The sequence below is a fragment of the Amblyraja radiata genome, chromosome 29, assembly GCF_010909765.2.
Source record: "Amblyraja radiata isolate CabotCenter1 chromosome 29, sAmbRad1.1.pri, whole genome shotgun sequence".
Classification (NCBI taxonomy): domain Eukaryota; kingdom Metazoa; phylum Chordata; class Chondrichthyes; order Rajiformes; family Rajidae; genus Amblyraja; species Amblyraja radiata.
The window spans coordinates 33,089,479-33,112,131 of NC_045984.1; the positions used below are offsets into that span (position 1 = coordinate 33,089,479).

At 42.2% G+C, this 22,653-nt stretch overlaps 1 protein-coding gene across 5 annotated transcripts in view; it reads right to left on the bottom strand.

Annotated features, from left to right (window-relative positions):
* Positions 1 to 22,653, bottom strand: part of LOC116989659 (zinc finger RNA-binding protein-like) — a 61,807-nt gene that overhangs the window by 11,940 nt on the left and 27,214 nt on the right. For all 5 annotated transcript variants that reach the window (XR_004416278.1, XM_033047244.1, XM_033047242.1 and 2 more), the window contains 10 exons: positions 21,599 to 21,722; positions 19,274 to 19,510; positions 18,540 to 18,784; positions 17,462 to 17,644; positions 13,938 to 14,172; positions 12,149 to 12,330; positions 9,932 to 10,051; positions 6,968 to 7,113; positions 6,358 to 6,499; positions 5,511 to 5,698 (listed from right to left, as the gene is read on the bottom strand). Coding sequence is in view for 4 of the 5 variants with exons in the window: in XM_033047244.1 (XP_032903135.1) it covers positions 5,511 to 5,698; positions 6,358 to 6,499; positions 6,968 to 7,113; positions 9,932 to 10,051; positions 12,149 to 12,330; positions 13,938 to 14,172; positions 17,462 to 17,644; positions 18,540 to 18,784; positions 19,274 to 19,510; positions 21,599 to 21,722 (1,802 nt within the window). In the remaining variant the exon portion in view is untranslated. The remainder of the gene's footprint in view (positions 1 to 5,510; positions 5,699 to 6,357; positions 6,500 to 6,967; positions 7,114 to 9,931; positions 10,052 to 12,148; positions 12,331 to 13,937; positions 14,173 to 17,461; positions 17,645 to 18,539; positions 18,785 to 19,273; positions 19,511 to 21,598; positions 21,723 to 22,653) is intronic.

Sequence of the window (22,653 nt, forward strand, 5' to 3'; positions counted from 1 at the left end):
CCTCGTGCCTTTCCCTCTTTGCTGTTTTTTAGTCTGTAGTTAAATATTGGTTTACTGTATCTTTAGTTTTATATTAGGCGGGGGTTGGGAAACTTTTTAAAATCTCTTTCCTCGACGGAGATGCCACTTTTCCCTTATCGTATCTCCATCTGCACTGCAGCCTAGCATCGTGGAGCTGGTGGCCTCTTGCCAGGGATCGACCTTGGGAGCTCCAACCGCAGGGGCCTGCGGGCTTTAACATCATGGAGCTGGCGGCCCCTTTGCCAGGGATCGACCTCGGGAGCTCCAACTGCGGGAGCCTGCGGGCTTTAACATCGTGGAGCTCGCGGTCTCTGGATAGGGACCGGCTTTGGGAGCTCCAAGCCCTAGGACCTCCGACCGCCCCGATCACAGGAGCTTCAACCGCCCCTGGACTATCTAAACCTCTTGTAACCTCTTCCATCAGGCAAAATATATAGAAGTGTGAAAAGGCACAACTCCGGACTCAGTAACAGTTTCGTCCCAGCTGGTTATCAGGCCATTGAACCATCCTACTAACAACTAGAGAGTGATCCTGAGCTACTATCTACCTCATCAGAGATCCTCGCTCGGACTATCTTTGATTGCACTCTACTGGACTTGCACTAAACGTTATTCATGTTATCATGTATCTGTACACTGCGGACGGATCGATTGTAATCATGTATGATCTTTCCTATGACTGGTTAGCATGTAACAAAAGCTTCTCACTGTACCACGGTACACGTGACAGTAAACTGAAGGTAGACAAAAGTGCTGGAGAAACTCAGCGGGTGCAGCAGCATCTATGGAGCGAAGGAAATAGGCAATGGGTTTCGGCCGAAACGTTGTCTATTTCCTTCGCTCCATAGATGCTGCTGCACCCGCTGAGTTTCATCAGCACTTTTGTCTACCTTCGGTTTTCCAGCATCTGCAGTTCCTTCTTAAACACAATAAACTGAACTCAAATCAATAAGCATTACCACTTATTTCCAAGATCACTTATCAGTTTCCTCTGGCAAAGAGCAACAACCAGTCCCACAATGCACACAGTGCCTCATTTGTATTCATACATTCGGAATTTATTTTCAAGAAAGAAGTCTTTAGTTATGTTAGCAAAGTTAATCGTCCATGCTTTGGACAGGAAGATATGTAAAATTAGTTAACTGCGGTTTTGATCAAATTGGGCAACTATTTCCTTTGTTGATGTTATAACATGCACGCCAACGAGAAGAACTAAGTGTAAAACTCCCGATAATCTGGCACACTTGCGACTTTGGTGGTGCTAAACTGGCAGGCTACATTTTCCAGACAACTGGTTACAATTTCATTTAATAATCCAATACACTGACAACCCTTTTAATTTGTATTATTTTACAATTTCACTATTTTAATATATTTTCCAATGAAACCCAATAAAAATCAAGGAATGGTTCAATACAAAAACAGGCCTATTCAACCTACCTCGTCCATGCTGACTGATCCAATCTGCCTGAATTAAGCCCATGCCCGCTTGTACCTTTCCTGTACAAATGCCTGTCCAAATGTCCAACACCTCCTCTGGCAGCTTGTTCCAGAAAACCGTCAGACCCATGTGAAAAACATATCCCTGGTTTTAATACGTTTTAAGAGATTGCAGGAACTGGGATAACACTGCCATCTATCTGACAAACTGGAACATTGAGCTGGTAGGTCCTGTCCAAAATAAGGAGCTAATGTGTTCTATCAGCAAATAATGTTCTGTTGCGTTACACTCGACCATCAGCACAATAATGGAAGAGGCTGCCAACATATTTATCAAGCACAACTTAATCATCTTCTCACCATGCAGCTTCAGACTTTGTTGCAGCCTTTGGTCCAAACTTAGTCAAACACTATCTTGATATCACTCTTACTAACCCCCTGGAATGCAGCGGTTTTCGTCTAAGGAGACCCAATAAAACTTAAGTTAAATGCAATGCAGCAGAAATGTGTTTAATGGTTGGATTCATACTGGTAGTATTTACCAACCCCTGAAGGTTGATAACCCAAGTCCCAAGACGTTGCTTCTCAGGATAATGTCACCATTCATTTCAATAACTTTCCTGCCATCATAATGTCAAAAACGACAATATTCTCTGATGACTGTGATGTTCCGTTTCATATGGAATTTTGATAATGACACATCCGTGCCCACACACAGCAATAATTGGAGAACATTCAAGTTTGGGCCAATGCGCACGGAAATTCCATCCCCAACAATAACATGTAGCATCTATCTGCCATAACCAACAGTGAATCCCGTGCCTGCCAACAACACAGCGGTGTGTCACCACTGGACACATAAACACCATGGTTACCAAAGGAATAATGGGCTTGCCTCCACTGTGCTAAAGTCTTTTCAACATCTACAAGTCGCATGTTAGCAGTGTGACGCAATATTCTCTACTTGTTGGGATAGTATAGCCCCAACAATAATCAAACTTACTACCACCCAGGGCAGAGTAACCAACTGCATTCGCACCCAATCCTTCACTGTGAGCATTCAATGTACACGTCTGCCGTAATTGCTGGAGTTACTGCAGTAACGAAAGTCTTTGTCGAAAATTGCAATTTCTACCACCCAGAACAAGGGAAGCAGGAATTTCTGAAAATAATCAATCGTTCCCTTCAACATGTACGTAAATTTGATTAGGAAAGATTCCCTTGTGTTGGATTAAAACACACAATATATAGCAAGACCTACAGTCTTGTGCATGGTGCATTAGATGGTCTGGGACACCTGAACATATTTTGCTTGGTGCTACTGTATTTCGTTCACTAACGCTGAGATTGCTAACTTACAAATTGGCAATATGCTTCTTGACTAATCAAGTTTTTTGTCTGCGAACTACAATCAAGTACTATGCGGAGAACATGGACAGTAAGAAATTAAACTGAGGATGCAGTTGGCCATTCAGGTGGTTATATTTCAGCGTATCATCTAACAAGGTGTATTCTAGTGTCTCCATTAAAATGTTCTTACACAAAATCTACTCATTTTAATGTTGGTGGTGGGATTTTACAACGTGGAAAATGTTACAGATTATATATCAATTGCTGCATTTCATTTTTACCCCAGTGTGATGCTGCAAACTTGTGTATTGTTTCCTGCTATATGGTGTTCATTGCAGTCATCACAACAATGAGTTAATGTGATTTCCTTTCATTTAAAAGATACGATCACATCTTCCTTGTCCAGTATTATTTTTCTGTGGTATGAAACTGTCCGTGTATTTCTTGGGAAGTCTAGTCCAGATACAAGTTCCATTGAGTCCGGCTTTCCTACAGGATGCTTTGGTTATTCCACTGAGATCTCAACGCTTCCTTGCCAGTAGAACACTTAACTCAAGTACCCCTAAGTGTTTTCCAAAATAATAATTCCATTACCAAATGCGAGTGCAGAAGAATTGTCTGAAACATTCAGAGCCAAATTCATTCAGTAATAAGTGCCAAACAGATGACCCATCTGTGCTTCCTGCCAATAAAGCAAATACTATGGGATAAGGAGACATCCAAGTAATGATATTAAAGATCTGTGCTCTAAAACAAGCTGCAGATCCAGTCATACACACAAAGCGCTGGAGTAACTCAGCGGGTCAGGCAGCATTTCTGGAGAAAAAGGATAGGTGATATTTCGGGTTCGGACCTGAAAAGTCACATATCCTTTTTCTCCAGAGATGCTATCTGACCCACTGAGTCACTCCAGCAATTTGTTTCTCTCTTTGGTATAAACCAGCATCTGCAGTTCTTTGTTTCTGCAGCTCCAGTTGCATTGTTTGCTGTACAGATACAGGTACACAACCTTTTATCCGAAAGCCTTGGGACCAGACACTTCTCGGATTTTGGAATTTTTCCGATTTCGGAATGGAAGATTTTTAGCGTAGATTAGGTAGGTAGCGCGGGCGGCTTGAAAAGTCTGGAGTGGCTGCCTCCTCCCCGGAGACCGGGGAATCATTGTAAATCATTGCTTAAATGTTAGTCAATTAGTTTGGAGGGATTTTATGTGGTGGGGGTGGGTGAAGGGGGAAACTTTAATTCTTAGTCCCCCTACCTGGTCGGGGAGGCGGGGAGCGGGCAATGCCTTACCAGGTCGCCGTGCAGTAAGCTCCGGAGCGCTGTGGCCACCGACTCCCAACATCGCGGAGCTGGGGCTGCGGGCGTCCGGCCGGGGGCGGCGCTGGTTGGAGCGCCGCGCAGCCAGGGATAGAGTTGCCGGGGTCGGAGCTACAACCGGCGCCGCCCGCAGCCCCAGCTCCGCGATGTTGGGAGTCGGCGGCCACAGCGCTCCGGAGCTTACTGCACGGCGACCCGGTAAGGCATTGCCCGCTCCCCGCCTCTCCGACCAGGTAGGGGACTAAGAATTAAAGAATTAAAGTTTCCCCCTTCACCCCCCCCCCTTGACATAAAAGCCCTCCAAACTAACTGACTAACATTTAAGCAATGATTTACAGATGTTTAAGTGGAGGAGGAGGAGGCAGCCGCTACAGTAGTACAGACCTGGGTTGACCGTGGATCGTTTCGGGTCAAGTTTGGCACCAAACGCGAGCTTTGGTGTGCAGACGACATCCTGGAAAAAATGTCCGGTTTTCGGAGCTTTTCGGTTTCCGGAACTCCGGATAAAAGGTTGTGCACCTGTACTACATTACTGTCCACCCAACAATGTGGAACGTTGACCAGGTACGTCCTCTTCACAGAAAGCAGAACAAACTCAGCCTGGCTGGTTGTTGACTAGTCTATTATCAATCACCAGCACCCTGATGTAAACCATCTTTGACAGTTTCGCACTCATCAAGAATCTACTCCCACTTGCCTGGCTTGAGCTTTGCCAGGACCACACAAGTCCAGATATCAATGCACCCTTGTTCCAAACATGGACCAAAGAACTGAACTCCCCAGAAGAGGTGAGAGTGACTGCCTTTGACATTAAAGGTAGACACAAATGCTGGAGAAACTTAGCTGGTGAGGCAGCATCTATGGAGCCAAGGAATAGGCTACGTTTCGGGACGAGGCCCAAAGGGCCTCTACACTGGTACAATGGCCGCTGAATGTACCACCTACAAAATGTCCAGTAGCTCCTCACTCAGAACCTCCCAAACCAACAGCTACTAGCACCAAGGACGATGCATGGGAAGACCACGACCAAGTCCAAGTCTCCATCCAAGTCATGCACCATCCTGAGCTAGAAATATATCATGTGTCCTTCATTGTCACTGGGTGGAAATCCTAATCCAAATCCTGGTACTCCATGCCCATAAATCATTGTGGGAATACCTTCACCAGAAGAACTACCGTATCTCAAGGAGGCGGCACACCACATCCTTCTAAAGGATTATTAGGGAAGGGAAATAAACGCTGGCCTTTTCAGTAACACACAGGTCCCGTGACATGAAAATATTAAAAAGTACCAGCAGTCTTATGTACTAATTGAATAACAATTGCACATGATGGGTGTGTCTAGAAGGCTCATTGGATTCACAACTCATATTTCTTACCCCTTCTCCTTATTCTCTCCATCTTTAAGGCCTTCCTGTTCAGAAATAACATCAGACACCAGTTTGAGAGCGCGCTCTGTTTGAGATACGATCCGTTGCACGGCCTGCAGTTCTTCCTCTGTGGGATATATGTTAGCGTGTTTGGCCATGATGTAGCGATCGTCTGAGGAATCCGGACGACGAGGTGGCTGAAATATTTAAAACAAGATTCAATGTTTAGCCACTTACACGTGTCACAAGTGCACCGTCCCTGTGTCTTTTGAAAAATGGCAAAACTAGGAGCCAGAGATACCTGACAGGAACTTCAGTTCTCTGTCAATCTACAGCATATGTTTCTTTCAGTGTATTACTGAGTCATGAAGGGTTACATATATTAATAATGTTCCATGTGCATTAGTAATGTGTTCCTTTACTGTCATATCTTGGGATTCTAGGGATTGTGAAACAAAGATGACAATGTTTCAGTAGCATTTTTAATATTATAGATGGAAGGCTAAATTTAATTGCGCTCTCCATAAATTATCTATGTTTAGCGAATTCAATGCTTGAATGCAATCATTGCTACGGGTTATATATTGAGTATATTTTTGGGATAGAAGACAATTATGATTAAACTAATTCCACATGATAACAGCATTTGCGATTCCAAAGACCTACAAGTATGTAGGTAAATTGGTTTGATAAATGTGTAAATTGTCCCTAGTGTGTGTAGGATAGTGTTAATGTGCGGGGATCGCTGGTCAGCGCGGACCCGGTGGGCCAAAGGGGCTGTTTATGCACTGTATCTCTAAACTAAACTACGGAGGGCCGCTTGAACGAATGTGATATACCATGAGATCAAACATACCATGGGTGCAGGTGCTTGCGGCATGCCCAATCGTCCCATGAGTGGTGGCGGATGCCAGTCTGGCGCTAACCTGCGACGCTGCTCTTCCCAATAAATATGTTCTTCCTCCACCCTCCTCCAATACAGCTCTTCTTCGTAACGTCTGCAACAAAGTACAGAAGACATTTAAAGCAGGAACGTGTAGGAAGGAACTGCAGATGCCTGTTTAAACCGAACATAGACACAAAAAGCGGCTAACTCAACAAAAGTCATTCAGCGGGTCAAAGGAATAGGCGACGTTTCGGGTCGAGACCCTTTTTCAGACTGAGAGTCAGGGGAAAGGAAAAGGAGGGATATAGACGGTAATGTAGAGAGAGATACAGAACAAATGAATGAATGCAAGACATGCAAACTGTAACAATGATCAAGGAAAGGTGGAGCCCACAAAGGCCCGTTGTTGGCTGCGGGTAGCTGATGACAAGTTAGACAGTGAAGCTCAACAGGACGAGAGTGAAACTAGCATGACCAGGGCGGGGGAGAAACAGAGAGAGAGGGGATGCAAGGGTTACTTGGATAAATCAATAGAGGAGGGCCAGCTGCGCTGTATTTCTGTTTGTTTTGCTGCATTAACCTCATTTCCATTCGCCAGCGTTCTTCCTCTTCTCTCCTTCTCCAGTATTCCTCCTTCTGCATTTGCTTTCTCATCTTCTCCTCGTGGATTTTCCTAGCACGGATACTTGGTTTAATTTCAACCTGAAGGTCTGGATTCACTTTTTTCTTTAAATCAAAAAGAGAGATTTCATTTCATTAAAATCGTTAAAATAGGCTTTTCATGTTTACTAGCTGGGCTCGACCGACATTTTATTATTATTTTAAATTGCAGCACATGAGAATCCAGAATTCACATTTATACAATTCAGCAGGAACAGGAGTTTGATTTTATGTTAATCTTGTTTGATTTTTAAGGATCGCTTAAACTAAACCAGTTAACCTAAATCCATTCCTAAAACAGTATTTCCTCTGCTTACAATGAAGGAAAAATTATAAAATGTTAAAACTGCCAGAGCAGATCAGATGTCTGAAATGGAAAGACAAGGTTAATGTTTCAGGTGCGATTTACAAAAATCCACCCAAAAGCTTAACCTGCTTTGTTTTTTCAGAAGATAAGACACAAAATGTTGGAGCAACTCAGTGGGACAGGCAACATCTCTGGCGAGAAGGAATGGGTGACGTTTTGGGTCGAGCCCCTTCTTCAGACTGTTTTTTCAGACGTTAATGGCCAGCTTTTGTTTTTCCACCAGTCTTAGTTTTGTTTCCTGGACCTACTGATATTTATGACTTCAACCTAAAAAATTTAAAATATCTAAATCTTCACCTGAATTTGACATCAGTGCAAAAAGCCATTATTCCCCAAAAATACTTTCATCTTTAACTGATGGAAAATTCAAGAGCAAAGGTTGACGATGGTGTAAACACAATGAAAATCACCGCCGTACTAAGAACAAGATGATGATGAACGTGTGACTGGCAGTGGTTAATCCCTGTCATTAATCACCAATAAAGGAACGTTTACAGAAGTCGCATGATTTGAGAGGTCAAGGTTGGTCTCAAATGCCTGCCAAAAGCCCAGTAAATGTTTAGACAGAAGCAGAGGACTTAAATATCCAAACAAATAGACCTCAAGCACCGGTGGATGAGTAGATACGGAATTCCCAGCATGGAGCAGCTCCATGGAATGGAATGGCCTTATAGCTTGGATTACTCTGATTTTTTAAAAAAGAGAGAGAGGTTGCTGGCACTTAATTTAGAACTCTGTACTTAATCCTGAAGTACCATTTTAAGAACTGCTTTAAGTATTTCACATATTTATACCGAGCTAATGCAGATGAGCTTGAGTTTTGGATGTTATGAGGAAATTAGCTGCACCAATCACTGCTGGGCAAACTGAGATTTTATTCGTGTCACCGCTGTCATTTGCTAATTTTAAAGCTAAGCTAGATGCTGGTTGTAGAAAAAGCCCAGACTGACATTGGTTATTTGATGCAGTATTTTAGCCTGGCCAACTAAATGTGGACACAGAAAGCGCTGGACATACTTAGCATTGGTGGAGAGAGAAATTGTGTTCTAGTTTCAGGTAATGATTACCTTTCTGATCATCACCCACTCAAAATGTCCAGCATTTTCCCTCCGTTAGATTCCTGATTCATCTCATCCCACAGGAATCTCCAGATGTGCCAGCTGCAACTCAAGGCCTTCACATTTCTCTCTCAGCCAGCACCACATCATCCAATCTCTCTTGATCTCCTCCCTATTACAGATATTCCCTTCATTATATTTATCCTCTAGCCTCCCATCTACTCAAAACATGTTTGATTTCAAACTTTTTATTGTTCCTTTGACAGGTCATTGACCTTAAACATTACTATTTCTCTTTCTCTGCAGACACCAACGTGAATATTACTAACATTTCCTCTTTGTATTTCAGATTTCTATTTCAGTTTTATTTTTGAGTGAGCACACCCAGATTTGTGGGCCAATGTTTGTGTCAAAATAAAAGAGCACCTTAGTTTTTTCTAAAACATGCCCAGAATGATTTGGCATTGTAGGCAATGGCAAGTCACAATCTACAGGTACAGTCATTAGAAAGAAATACACCCATTAATTTAGTTTAAATATCTAGTCAGCTCTTTTATATATTCCAGACTGAACTACAGGCAGCACCTAATTACACATGCTCACAATGAGACATTGTCCTCATGCCATAGCAATCATGTTAACAATTCATCGCATGTCTGTTTGTGGGAAACGCACAAGCCTGAGAGAGGCAGGAAAACAATTCAAACTAATACTATAGTGGAAAATAGTCATTAACTGTAAGCAGACTCTAATTAAAATAGTGAGCCACTTACTAATTTACACAAGCTTTTCTTTCTGCTAGGTACAAGTGAGTGATTTACTAAATTTAAATGTAACAAATAAAATATTATGAAAATTTGTGCTTTTATGCTCCATCTTTCGTGCTGAGAAACGTTTGGAGACCAGACATATGGGTCCATAAAACAAGGATTTTTGAAACTAGAAATATAGCATATTGCAGAAGTCATGGATTATATGCAATATGCGGAGATATTCGGAAACTTGCAGCGACAAAGTAAGTAAGTAACAGAGCAAAGAATGGCCCACTCTAGACTGCACTGTCTTCATCCTATATCAACTCCAAACAAAAATAGTCAATAAGGCTTATTCCATGCATCCAAAACAAGGCTGTTTGGGGTCATATGTATCCTAAACAGACATACTACAAACATTATGCCCTGTATAACAATATTCAATTTACAAAATTACATTATTCAACAAAACAAACAATAAAGGGCCTGTCCCACTTACGCGATTTTTTCGGTGACTTGCCAGCACCCATCATAGAGCACACCTGTATGATCGTCAGCCCAAAGAATCATAGCTTTTTCTGGTCGCCGCTGGATTTTCAGCCACCTGCTGCGACTATGACGGGTGCCGGCAGTCACCAAAAACATTGCGTAAGTGGGACAGGCCCTTAAGCAAGAGTACTGAAGTTATACCATAATGAGACTCTTACCTTATACTGCAACCTATGCCTGCGACCTTTCAAATGCATATCTTTTGCATTAGGATCATTGAAGCTACATTCACAAAGCTTGCAATGAAATCTGATCACTTTTCCTTCATCATTACGGACCTATGTCCAAATACAATTAATAAACCATGAACAAAGTAGAAACATAATAAAGGCTGCAAAATAAATCAAATATACAGTTCTCCTGGGATGCAGCCTGATTTACTGAATTACTCCAGAACTTTATGTCCTCTTGTCTATTAACCAGCATCGATATGTTGAAACATATAAGATTCTGAAAAGGCTTTAGAAGTTCGGCAATAAGTGGGAGAACTCAAACTTGAGAGGTGCATAGCAATATATGGGACCATCCATTCAAAGAAATTGAGGAATCTCTACTTTCATCATTGCAAATTGTTAGCATTCTGTAATCCAGGAATAGAGGAGGGTGAATTATTGAATGTATCCAAGACTGACGCAGATTGTTGGTTGATGTGGAATTTTGGGAAACAGATCAGAAAGCTAGGTATATGATCATGACAGCCACGATGTTAGGCAAGGTTTGTGGATTCACCTGGATTGCTCTTGTTCCATTTCTGATATTCTAATGGCCAGTTCTTTTACCACCTGTCACTGAAACACTTTTTTTTTAAGTTTAAAAAAAAATCTGCTTCTTTGTACTAAATGAAACATCACATTGTTAACAATACTTTAATCATAGCTGTGTAAAAATCCAGTTATTCATGAGGTGACACATCTGAACGCCACGTTCTCTTTGATTTACTTTAGTTTCTTTACAAGAGGCTACATCCTTCTCCATGAGAACAAGTGCTATTATGCAGGTAAGAATTTAAAGTGTGTTTGATTTTCTTCATTAATAATACTTTTTAATTAAAACAATAGTTAAATGATGTCCCTTCAGCTTTCAACAGCATGTCAAAATCCTTGACACCGTACTTGGTCAAGTGCTACATCGACATGAAGAGCAATCATTCACCCCACCTCCACATTTCAGCCCTTTTGCCCATGTTTGGATTAAGACTGTAATGAGAACTGAAGTTGCCCAGAACCCGACCGAGTAACAGTTTGGATGTTATTAGCTGAGTAAATAGGAACTGAAAGTGTTCCCAAAATCTTGGTCATGAAAGCCAAGGATCATGAATAAGCTTCAAAGGAGATAATTGGCCAGGTGATGTCAGCTGCATACTTGTAGACAGGAGTTACCATGGACAAGTTTCTATATTGGTAGATAGATGGCAGTGTTGTCACTAGAGTCTAGTTTGTCTGGAAACTCGGCTAGTCCCGAAGCACACATTGACTAGGGAGATGGAGAGGGTGAATTCTACATGAAGCAAGCTGCACAATATACATTTTGGAGAGTCAAAGATATTCTCAGCTCTCTACTGGCTCTCACTCAGTTGTAGTTTAGTTTAGTTTAGCCTGGAAACAGGCCCTTCAGCCCACCGAGTCCGTGCAGACCATCAATCCCCACACACGAGGGACAAGTTACAATTTTACCAAGCCAATTAGCCTACAAACCTGTGCGTCTTAGGAGTGTGGGAGGAAACTGAAGCACCTGGAGAAAACCCATGCAGGTCACAGACAGAACGTACAAACGCCGTACAGACAGCACCCCTGGTCAGGATGGAAGCCGGGTGTCTGGTGCTGTAAGGCAGCAACTTTACTGCTGCGCTCAGTTGTAACTCCTGTTATTTCTAACACCTCACTATTGAACTCTTCAGATGACAATATTGATCGCACTATCTTTCAAAAAACAAACACTAAGTGCTGGAGTAACTCTGCGGGTCAGTTAGCATTTCTGGAGACAAAGGATAGGTGAGGTTACGGGTCGGGACCCTTCCATTGGGCTGGGCAACAAACTCCTACAAATCCAACCACCATGCGACCTACAGGAGGTCTGCGGATACCGGATTTCACTTATTCTTTTACAACACGGTGAAATCTTATCAGTTTCTTCAATTGAGAACTTTAGTTACAAATAACACATTTAAGAAAATATTGGTTTTGGTTACAAGAAAGTAGTTTTCATAATAAACGGGTGAAACAAATGGGAGATTCTTTATGAATTAATAAATTATTCTCAAACTTCATTTTGTACATTTAAAAAAAAACTAAACATTTTCCAATCGTGATTCAAATTTCCCCTTCTCTAGAGCGTTGAAGAATACATATTCAAGATATAATTTGTAGAAAAGGTACCTCTTCTACATAGTCGTGGCCTACTGGCTGTACGTCATTCTGAAGCTGCGCTGGGATAGTGGAAGCTGGTACTGTTGCTGCCATCTGGTCACTCTTGAATTCCTGCATCTGGGACTCTGGCTTTGCATTTGGGACTTTAATATCTTCCACTTTGTTTCCCATCGACTGCAATTTGCTTCCTCCTTTGAATTGGGAAGAGAAGTTTTGGAAACTTATTCAAACATAAATCAGAATGCAGTGTGTATTTTCCACTACGTGTAATTCTTATGCTGAAACTAGAAATTAAGAATCAAACACACAACGAGACCTGGAACTTCTCAATAGGCGCAGGCTCACCCTTCAGTACTACGGCATCGGCACGCACAGTGTAAAGCTGAAGTCTAAGCCAATATTATTCCAGAGTGGAGTAAAAAGCTCCTATTCCATTGCCCTGAAATCTGTGTCTTTTCTCTTCATTAATCAATCAGGATATAAAAATTCTTCCATTACACCGTAGGAATTTGGATTCCCCCAAAAATGTATACCCAATGCAGTTTCACATATTTACTCGATTTTATTATGAATAAAATGTTATAATATTGCAGAACAAGTAAAACACCATTGATTTGACAATATAGAGGGATTATCGTGTGATAGCTACTTATAATGAACAGAAAACTCCAGACTATCGGACATGTCTAATTCAAAGGTATAATCCAGATTCCCGTTAATTTTCGTACAACAGAAATCCCACTTCGGAAAAAAAAAGGTGTTTCTTAAAATAACAGTACACAATCCTCTGAGAATATATAGCACAAAAACATGTAGATAATTCCACTAGGTTACACAGCTCAGTTCCTCCCAGGTCACATTCATTCTACTGAAAAGATGCTCTTTGCACAAGTACCCAAAACAGTGAGGGAATTCAGCGAGAGGTGAAACATCACCAACACGTGGCAGATACAAAATAACATCGTTTAATAGGAAGGTATCCACTGATATAGAACAGAAGAGCAGAGGATTATTTAAGTGATGATACATTGGGAAATATATCCTTAAACCCGAGTTACTCAGAAAACATGCAGATGCAGCCTACAGTTGATGAGGCAAATGGTATATTAGCCTTTAGTGCAAGTAGCTTTGAGTATGTGGGCAAGAATGTCACACCACATTTATACAGCAGCTTAGACCACATCTGGAATATTCTATTCAGTTGTTTTCTATTCTTTACCGAGAAAGAAAACACTTGCCTTAGAAGAAGTACAACAAAGGCTCACCAATTCAGATTCTTGATTTGTGTTGGAAGAGAATGGATCGATCACTATATTTTAGAAGTACGAGCGATGTCAAAGAGCTACAAAACTCTAGCAAACTGGACGCAGTGCACAACGTCCCCGAGTTAGGATTTGGTTGGCCTTCGACCACATATCAGTCACAGGATTTGCACTGAGACAAGGAGAAACATCTTCACTCAGTTTGGCGAACCTACTGCGTTCTCTACCCGAGAAGATGATGAATAAATTTGAGAAAGATAGAATTCCAGACACAAAAGGCGTCAATGTATGGGGATAGAGTGAGGGTATGGTATCTGGATAGACTAGTTTAAGCCTATTGAATAATGGAGCAGACACAAACAGTCAAATGGCCTACTGCTACCTTTCTGTTTCGATGCATGCAGACTGAACTATCATTCTTGTTCTCAACAGAGTAACAATCTGGCTATACAGAGTAACTCTGACTATCTTCAGATTTAGAATAGGCCAAAGCAGCAGAAAAGCACATTTAAAACAATGCAAAATGTTTAACGTACCAACAAATGTTATTTTGGGCGTTACCGGTTTCTTCACAGCTACTGTAGGTGGCTTGCTTGTACTGTTAGTGAAGGCAACAGCTGGCTTTGGAGGTATTTGGCTGGCTGCTGGTACTGGGGGTGTGGTGGTAGCAGCATTGCTCACTGTTTTATTCACAGCAGTTGATGTTGAATTCACTACCACCGGCTCTGTAGAGGGAATTGGCTTACCCAATTTGGTGTGCAATTTAACAACCTGCAGCAGAGGAGCACAAAACAGTGAAAACACATTTAACCTCTGCACTAGAATGGGACTCTTGGAGAACGAAGGGTGCAATTTGTTCTGAAGAAACTTACTCTCACAAAGCATTTCAATTCAGCAAAGCAAGCGCTTTACTGAGAACTTGAGTTTTCACATCTAGAGGGGGATTTGGGGAAAAAGGTACAAGTATATACAAGTATATACCGCAATATGTCCTAGATCGAAGAAAGGGATGTTTTATATTCAATTTAATAGCGAGCCAGATTGAACATTCCTGATTATAGCATGTAATAGAGGCAATGCAAAATGCTCAATATGGGAAACATCGAACAAACGCGCGACACAAATTGCTGTTCTTGAGTTTCAGGTTCACCAGCATTCATCCTGCTGTGTACCATAAATACAAAACACATTTCCAAAACAACTGCTTTTCCCCATTAGAATTAGCCCAAGTGGCTCTGAGCCCTTCCCTGTCATACAATGTTATTATTAATTTTAATGTGAAATTCCCCACCCCACCCATCCCCTTATGTTTGATGTTTAATCTTTTCAAAAATACACACCAACCAAACACAACTTTCAGTGGTGAAAATATCCAAATATTTATAATGCTTCAATCAGTGATGTGATTAATTCCTTATCATAAGACTAGGATCCGGAATTCTGCATTAATGAACTTTTTTTTTAACAAATGAAATAAAAGAGTATATTAAGCTTTCAAAATCCTTAAACAATGGTATCAATTAACAAAGATTCTTGAACTGGGGTCTCAAGCTCTGGAGTATGAGCTGAAGATCAGGAGAGTGGATTAAGCCTCACATTTACTCATTTTGGTAAATCATTTTGCTTCTTCCTGCCTACAGGCAGCAATTAAAGAGCGCACCCCCAGAGGTGAGGACAGAGCTGGTCAGGGGGGGGCAGGGCAGAGGAACAACTCCAGGACTGTTTAGAGTCTGTAGACTGGGAAATGTTCAAGGACTCGGCAACGGACTTGAACGAATACGCCACAGTCGTTACAGACTTCATTAAGAAATGTGTGGAGGACTGCATCCCCATCAAAACCTTCCGAGTATTTCCCATTAAAAACCTTGGATGAACTTTGAGATCCGCACTCTTCTGAAGACCAGACACCGGGCATTCATGTCTGATGATACAGTGGTCTACAAGAAGTCCAGATACGACCTTGGAAAGGCCATCAAAAAGGCTAAAAGGGACTTCTGCTCCAAGCTGGAGGATGAGACAGATGTTCGGCAGCTGTGGCGGGGCCTGAATGCAATCACCTCCTACAAGGCGAAACCAGGAGGCAGCTCGAATGTCGGCGAAACATCACTCGCTGACGAGCTCAATGCGTTTTACGCACGCTTTGATAGGGAGAATACTGATGTGCCTTCCCAAGCCCCCATTCGCTGTGATGGTATATCAGTCTCAGTCACAGAGGCCGACGTCAGGAAATCCTTCAGAGGGGTGAACCCCCGAAAAGCACCTGGTCCTGATGGGATACCCGGTCGTGTTCTAAAAACCTGTGCGGACCAACTGGCTGGAGTTTTTACGGACATTTTCAACCTGTCACTACTGAGGTCTGAGGTCCCCACCTGCTTCAAAAGGGCATCAATTATACCAGTGCCCAAGAAGAGTAAGGTAACGTGCCTCAATGACTATCGACCAGTGGCACTAACGCCTGTGGTGATGAAGTGCTTCGAGAGGTTGATCATGGCGAAAATCCACTCCTACCTCGACAAAAACCTGGACCCACTGCAGTTTGCTTACCGCCACAACAGATCAACGGTGGATGCAATCTCGCTGGCCCTCCACTCCACTCTGGACCACTTGGACAACAAAAATCTCATATGTCAGGCTGTTATTCATCGATTACAGCTCGACATTTAATACTATCATCCCCTCCAAGCTGGTTACCAAACTCGCAGAACTGGGTCTCTGCGCATCCCTCTGCAATTGGATCCTCGGCTTCCGCATCCACAGACCACAGTCTGTTTGTATTGGTGGAAATGTGTCAGACTCGATAACAATCAGCACGGGAGCACCTCAAGGCTGCGTGCTCAGCCCCCTGCTGTACTCACTCTATACTCATGACTGCGTAGCCGGTCATAGTGCGAACTCCATCATCAAGTTCGCTGACGACACCACTGTTGTGGGACGTATCACTGATGGGGATGAGTCCGAGTATAGAAGAGAGATTGAGCAACTGTCCATATGATGCCAGCACAATAACCTGGCCCTCAACACCAGCAAAACCAAGGAACTGATTGTGGACTTTGGAAGGAGTAGGATGGGGAACCCACAGTCCCATTTATATCAACGGGTCAATGGTTGAACGGGTCAAGAGCTTCAAATTCCTGGGCGTGCACATCTCTGAAGATCTTTCCTGGTCCGAGAACACTGATGCAATTATCAAGAAAGCACATTAGCGCCTCTACTTCCTGAGAAGATTACGGAGAGTCGGTTTGTCAAGGAGGACTCTCTCTAACTTCTACAGGTGCACAGTAGAGAGCATGCTGACTGGTTGCATCGTGGCTTGGTTCGGCAACTTGAGCGCCCTGTAGAGGAAGAGACTACAAAAAGTAGTAAACACTGCCCAGTCCATCATCGGCTCTGACCTTCCTTCCATCGAGGGGATTTATCGAAGTCGCTGCCTCAAAAAGGCTGGCAGTATCATCAAAGACCCACACCATCCTGCCCACACACTCATCTCCCTGCTACCTTCACGTAGAAGGTACAGGAGCCTGAAGACTTCAACAACCAGGTTCAGGAACAGCTACTTCTCCACAGCCATCAGGCTATTAAACCTGGCTCGGCCAAACTCTGAACATTAATAACCCATTATTTGTTATTTGCACTTTATCAGTTTATTTATTCATGTGTTTTGGAGTAAATGCCTATTATGCTATTATGTTCTATGTGCTGAAGCAAAGCAAGAATGTCATTGTCCTATCAGGGACACATGACAATAAACCTGAACTTGAACATACTCAACAAGAAAGCTGCTTGCATTAGCTGTTATGATTACCTAGCAATCTTACTTCAACCTGAACCTTTTCCAATTGCCCAGTGATGAATCAATCCCAATCAAGTTATTAGCATTGAACAAGATTATTAGCAGTAGAATTACTCAGCAAGCACCTATGGCATCTAAAATGAAACGTAAACAAATTAACAACCTGGGGTTAAAGCAGTGATCAGATTTGGGAGACTAGATGTGTTAACCTGTCGTTTTAACTGTTGATAAATGTGCCGTGTACTTTCAGCATTTTCTACGCTCAAGTACCTTTTGGTGCTTGGCACCTCGTATGTGTGCAGCGTAGGCATCTGCCCCTGTACAGGACACGTCACACAGTTCACACCGCAACTGGCCTTGAGCACCCCGTGGTCCGCTGGTCGTCTGACTGCCACCCTTTAATGCTGCTTCTTTCTTCTTGTGCTTCTGGCCTTCCAAATGTTCTCTGTAAGTCTTGGGGAGGGAAATGGGATTTGGTGGTTGAGGGTGGAGGGGAGAGAGAAGGAGAGACACAAATCAGAAAACACAAACCTCTTAAAATATTGAGGACTTCAATGATAGGTTCAGATGAGTGAGCAGCAATAAGGCAAATAGAGAACAAAGTTGAAAAGTATGAAGTCACTCATTTTGGTAGATCATAGCGAAAGAATTAGGCCATTCGGCCCATCAAGTCTACTCCACCATTCAATCATGGCTGATCTACGTCTCCCTCCTAACTCCATTCTCCTGCCTTCTCCCCATAACCTCTGACGCCCGCACTAATCAAGATAAAACAAGATTCTGAGTATTTCTCAAATACCTAGAGCCTGAAAACATTAATGATCAAATATACCTTGGCATTCCTATACACAAGTCAACGAAAGCTAACTAACACAGATGCTCGAGACAAATAGTACATTGGCATTTAATGTGAGATGATTTTGAGTACAAGAGTAAATATGAGTGAAGCTTTTTAAATGGATAAATTGGGTCGGAAGATACCAGAATCATTTTGAATAGAGTTTAATTAAAGAAAGACAGATGCTCAAATCTTTTGAAGATAGACTAAGGTTAAGGGCCTGTCCCACTTATGCAATGTTTTCGGCGACTTGCCGGCACCCGTCATAGTCGCAGCAGGTGGCCGAAATTTTTCAACATGTTGAAAATCTAGCGGCGACCAGAAAAAGGTACGACTCTTCACGACCATACAGTCGTACCGTTTTCTGGTCGCCGAAAAAAATCACATGTGGGACAGGCCCTTCAGTGTTGGTTGTAGGACCTAAACTAATCACATGGATTTAGAGGGAGGAACCGTTCTTTCCTATAATAACTATATAGTCAGTAACAAGGTTCTTTCCAAAGCAATTACCTGTGGACCAGCACAGCTAATTTTACAGACATCACAATAATGCAGCTGTGGTTGTTTAGGTGGTGGTTTTGGTTTTTGTTGTTTGTTCTGGAAGGCAGGTTTTTTGATGAAAGTGCTTCCTGTGTTCGCACTGGTAGTCCCGGTTCCAGTGGTTGTCCAGATGGTGGCAGGGGGCTTCTGTGGTTGCTGATAATATGATGTAACGGCAGGGTAGACAGCAGCTTCATAACCAGAGTAACTTGACCCTAAGAAAGAGGGTAATGGTGACTATAAACTACTTCACGGTACGAATATTGGCAATTCTAGTTTAATCAGCAACGTCCAAAGTGATAGAGCAACATCGGTTAGATACTGCAACCGTGCAATTATTATTATAGTGTTCATTTCCCAACAAGAGAACACTTCCTGATGTTGTTCTGCTCTGCATTGGGGAACGAAAACCTGGAAAACCTATTACATGCCGACTAAAGTCAGTAACAACTGGTGATATGCCACTTTGCATTCATGAAACATCAGCTTGTGTTCACAGAAAGTGTTGAGATATAGCGTATAATGACATAGGAGCTGTAACGTTTTCAGGAAATAGGCAGGAATGCATCAAATATACATTGCATGAGAACTACAGAAATAAATCTACACACATGGGGCATATTGATTTTGCTCGAGTTCTAAAGACATAGATAATGGTCGTGCCAAAACGATAATGGGCAAATTCAAGTAGGAGGTTGACTTACCTGAATAGCTAACGGGTGTAGTGTTGTACGAGGGTGTCTGTGTGTAAGATACAGCAGCCGTGGCCACTGCTGCAGTGGGCTGCACGCTGGGTTGCACTGTTGTCACCACGGGATACACTGTGTAGCTGGTTGTAACTGGGATTGGAGCAGGCGCTGGCTTTATTGCAGTAACTTGCCTCGACTGTTGCGTTTGTGTGTACGGTGTTGTGGTCTGGCTGAAACTGGTTTTTGGAGCTACTGAAAGACAAAAATAAAAAAGGGGAAAACATTGACTGATTGACATAACTTGATTACGCAGAGACACGGAGGGATTTCATTTCAGGTTTGACTATAATAATGCACTCAAATGCATTTGCTCAAAACCATTCTTTGCACAAACGTGAATATAAAGCATGAAGGTAGACAAAAGTGCTGGAGAAACTCAGCGGGTGCAGCAACAGCTATGGAGCGAAGGAAATAGGCAACGTTTCAGGCCGAAACCCTAGGGTTTCGGCCCGAAACGTTGCCTATTTCCTTCGCTCCATAGATGCTGCTGCACCCGCTGAGTTTCTCCAGCACTTTTGTCTACCTTCAATTTTTCAGCATCTGCAGTTCCTTCTTAAACAATATAAAGCATGTCAGATTATCAGCAAAATATGAACTGGTATATGTAAATATTGTTCTTGTCCTTGCCTAAGGACACTCATTTTCATTGGTACATACATGAGCTCACTGTCCCTTGCCCCTCTTTCACACAAATAATTGAGTGCATTGGGCCAAATGCTTTGACAGCTCACTGGCATGTCTACAGGGAAATGCCAGTTCACAGCAGTGTCCACAGCAGTGTGTTCCAGACTTCTGTGCTGATAGATGGTGTGTCAACATGATCTCACTGGCATGACTTAGTTGATGAACTGAGATCACCATCATCATATATCAGAATATAAGATAGACACAAAATGCTGGAGTAACTCAGCGTGCCTCTGGGGAAAAGGTATAGGAGACATCCTGGGCCGGGACCCTTCTTCAGACACCTTCCTCTTCTCTCCTACTCAGAATATACATTTAAACCAGCTATATCTAATTGATGAGCAACTGCAGAGGGCAGGTGGATTGCACGCAACAACAAAAATTATCACTGTACCTCGGTACACGTGACAATAGATTAAACTGCTAAAAAACTGCTGTGTGTCAGTAATAAATTTAAACATCTAAAGTGCATTAACCTTTGTAGATCCAAAGTTGCAAACAACTTTTATTATGTTGCACTTTTTAAGTCACAGGATGTACTGGAACTTAAGGAGAGGAGCATTATACCACTTATTAATATCACTATGTTGCCTTCAGAAAAAGTGTGAAATGTAATTGTTATTCAGAACTATGAGGTTATTTTTATTTATATTTTGCATTTGATGTTCCCATGGAACATTGTTTCTTCATATTTTTTTGGGTGAAAAATTAATCATGATTTAAAAAATATTATGTTCAGAAAATGTAAAATTGATATGCAATAGCTGCAAATGTTAACGCAATTTTCAATGATTTAAATAAAAATGTCAACTATATATACAAATATTATATTGTATGACTTTATAAATACATTTAGGTAATATCAAATATGATTTTAATATTATTATTTACAATTAACAAATGTATCAGAAATGCAACAATTTTTTTTAAAAAGCCTAAACAATTACAGCAGCTAAGGAACAACTCGTATAGGCTACCGCTTGTATGCCCACGTTACCCTGCTTTCTGCAGTATTAAGTAGCCAAGTACCGATGGTACGAACACTGGTTATCCTCATCAATGGTCATAAGGAAGGTTGACAAAAATGCTGGAGAAACTCAGTGGGTCGAGACCCGAAACGTCACCTATTCCTTTGCTCCATAGATGCTGCCTCTCCAGCATTTTTGTCTACCTTCAATTTTTCCAGCATCTGCAGTTCTTTCTTAAACAATGGTCATAAGGAACTCTTTGCAGCAGTCTGATAAGATGCAAGGTGTTTTGACTATCTTCTGAATTTTGGAGAACTGAGGTAAATTTCGATTCCCCATCACCTTCTCCTGCAGAGGAGGCGGGTTGCGCAGCCGGATGCAGAAGACCCCGCGGGCCACGGCCTGTGGGGGGCGGGGGGGAGCCGCCAAGCTGGTCCCTGCCCGTCCGCCAAAGACCAGAGACCATGAGAAAGGAGCCGGCAACGTCGCTCAGCACTGGCCAGCATGCAACATGAAACCTTTTCGGGCAATAAGTCTCCAGCTCATCTAGCTAGATCGTCACTAAACCAAGGTCTGAATTTTAGTTATTGCTCACTGTAATGCTAAATGTAGGAAACAAGTCACTTACTTGTCTGATAGTAAGAATCAGTGGCCGTGTGCTGGGGTTGAGCAGCAGCTGAGACAGGTTGCTGATAATATTGTTTATCGTAGCCCGGTGCTGTCGCTGTGGAGCGTGCGTAACTGTAACTGTCCTACATTACAGACAAGGAAAATACATTAATGACCACAGCACGAAACCTGCAGGGTGCCACACATTCAACTATCCTCCACCATAAAGAATCATACTTGTGTTGACATTTTGCAAAGACCTTTCACACTCTGCACTAAACTCTGAGCATCTGGCATTGGAACCACGTGCGTTCAGTCACCCATTGAAGGTGGCGTTTTGCCATGGCCATCACTAAGGAAGGATGACATCTTATAGCACAACTCGCACCTTTTTATCATCAGGGAGAGGGTGGACTATTTCCTTACTCAACTGTTTTAATTAAAGTTAAACACCATTTGAACTGAGTGCATATTCCTTTTTGCAATGCAAGGGTGCACTACTCATGAACCAGACCAGCATGGTTCAAGTGTTAGTAAGAAAGTGTAATAGTATGCTCTGTGTAAAAATATAATTATTTATTTGAACTGTGGGTGATGGATTGGAGATGTGGCGATTTGGGGATGCGAAAAGAAATAATCCAGTGAATTTAAACATCTTAGCCTAACAAACACAGTGAGCAGAAGGGGGTTTTGATCTGAATTACTGAATTAACTATGGCAGACATGACAAGCAAAGTATTGGCTTGGATTAAGAACATCACGTACCATTGAGGATTGAGGCATGTGTGATATTTCTTACAGAGCATATGGATTTGATTATAGTAAATATAGCTACAGACAACACTGACCAGCTATTAACTGTTTACACGCCCAGTATGATATTAAAACGCTGGGTAGTCTATGGCCGCCAAAATAACATGTCAAAGTTATGAAAAGTGTGGCCAGGTACAGATGCACACCTGTCAGGTGTAATTGTCATACCACTCGTGACCTGGAGCAGCACCATCAGCTTTGTTGCCGATTACTTAGATGATCAAGGTCACCACTGGTACTATAAAAGCACACATCATACAG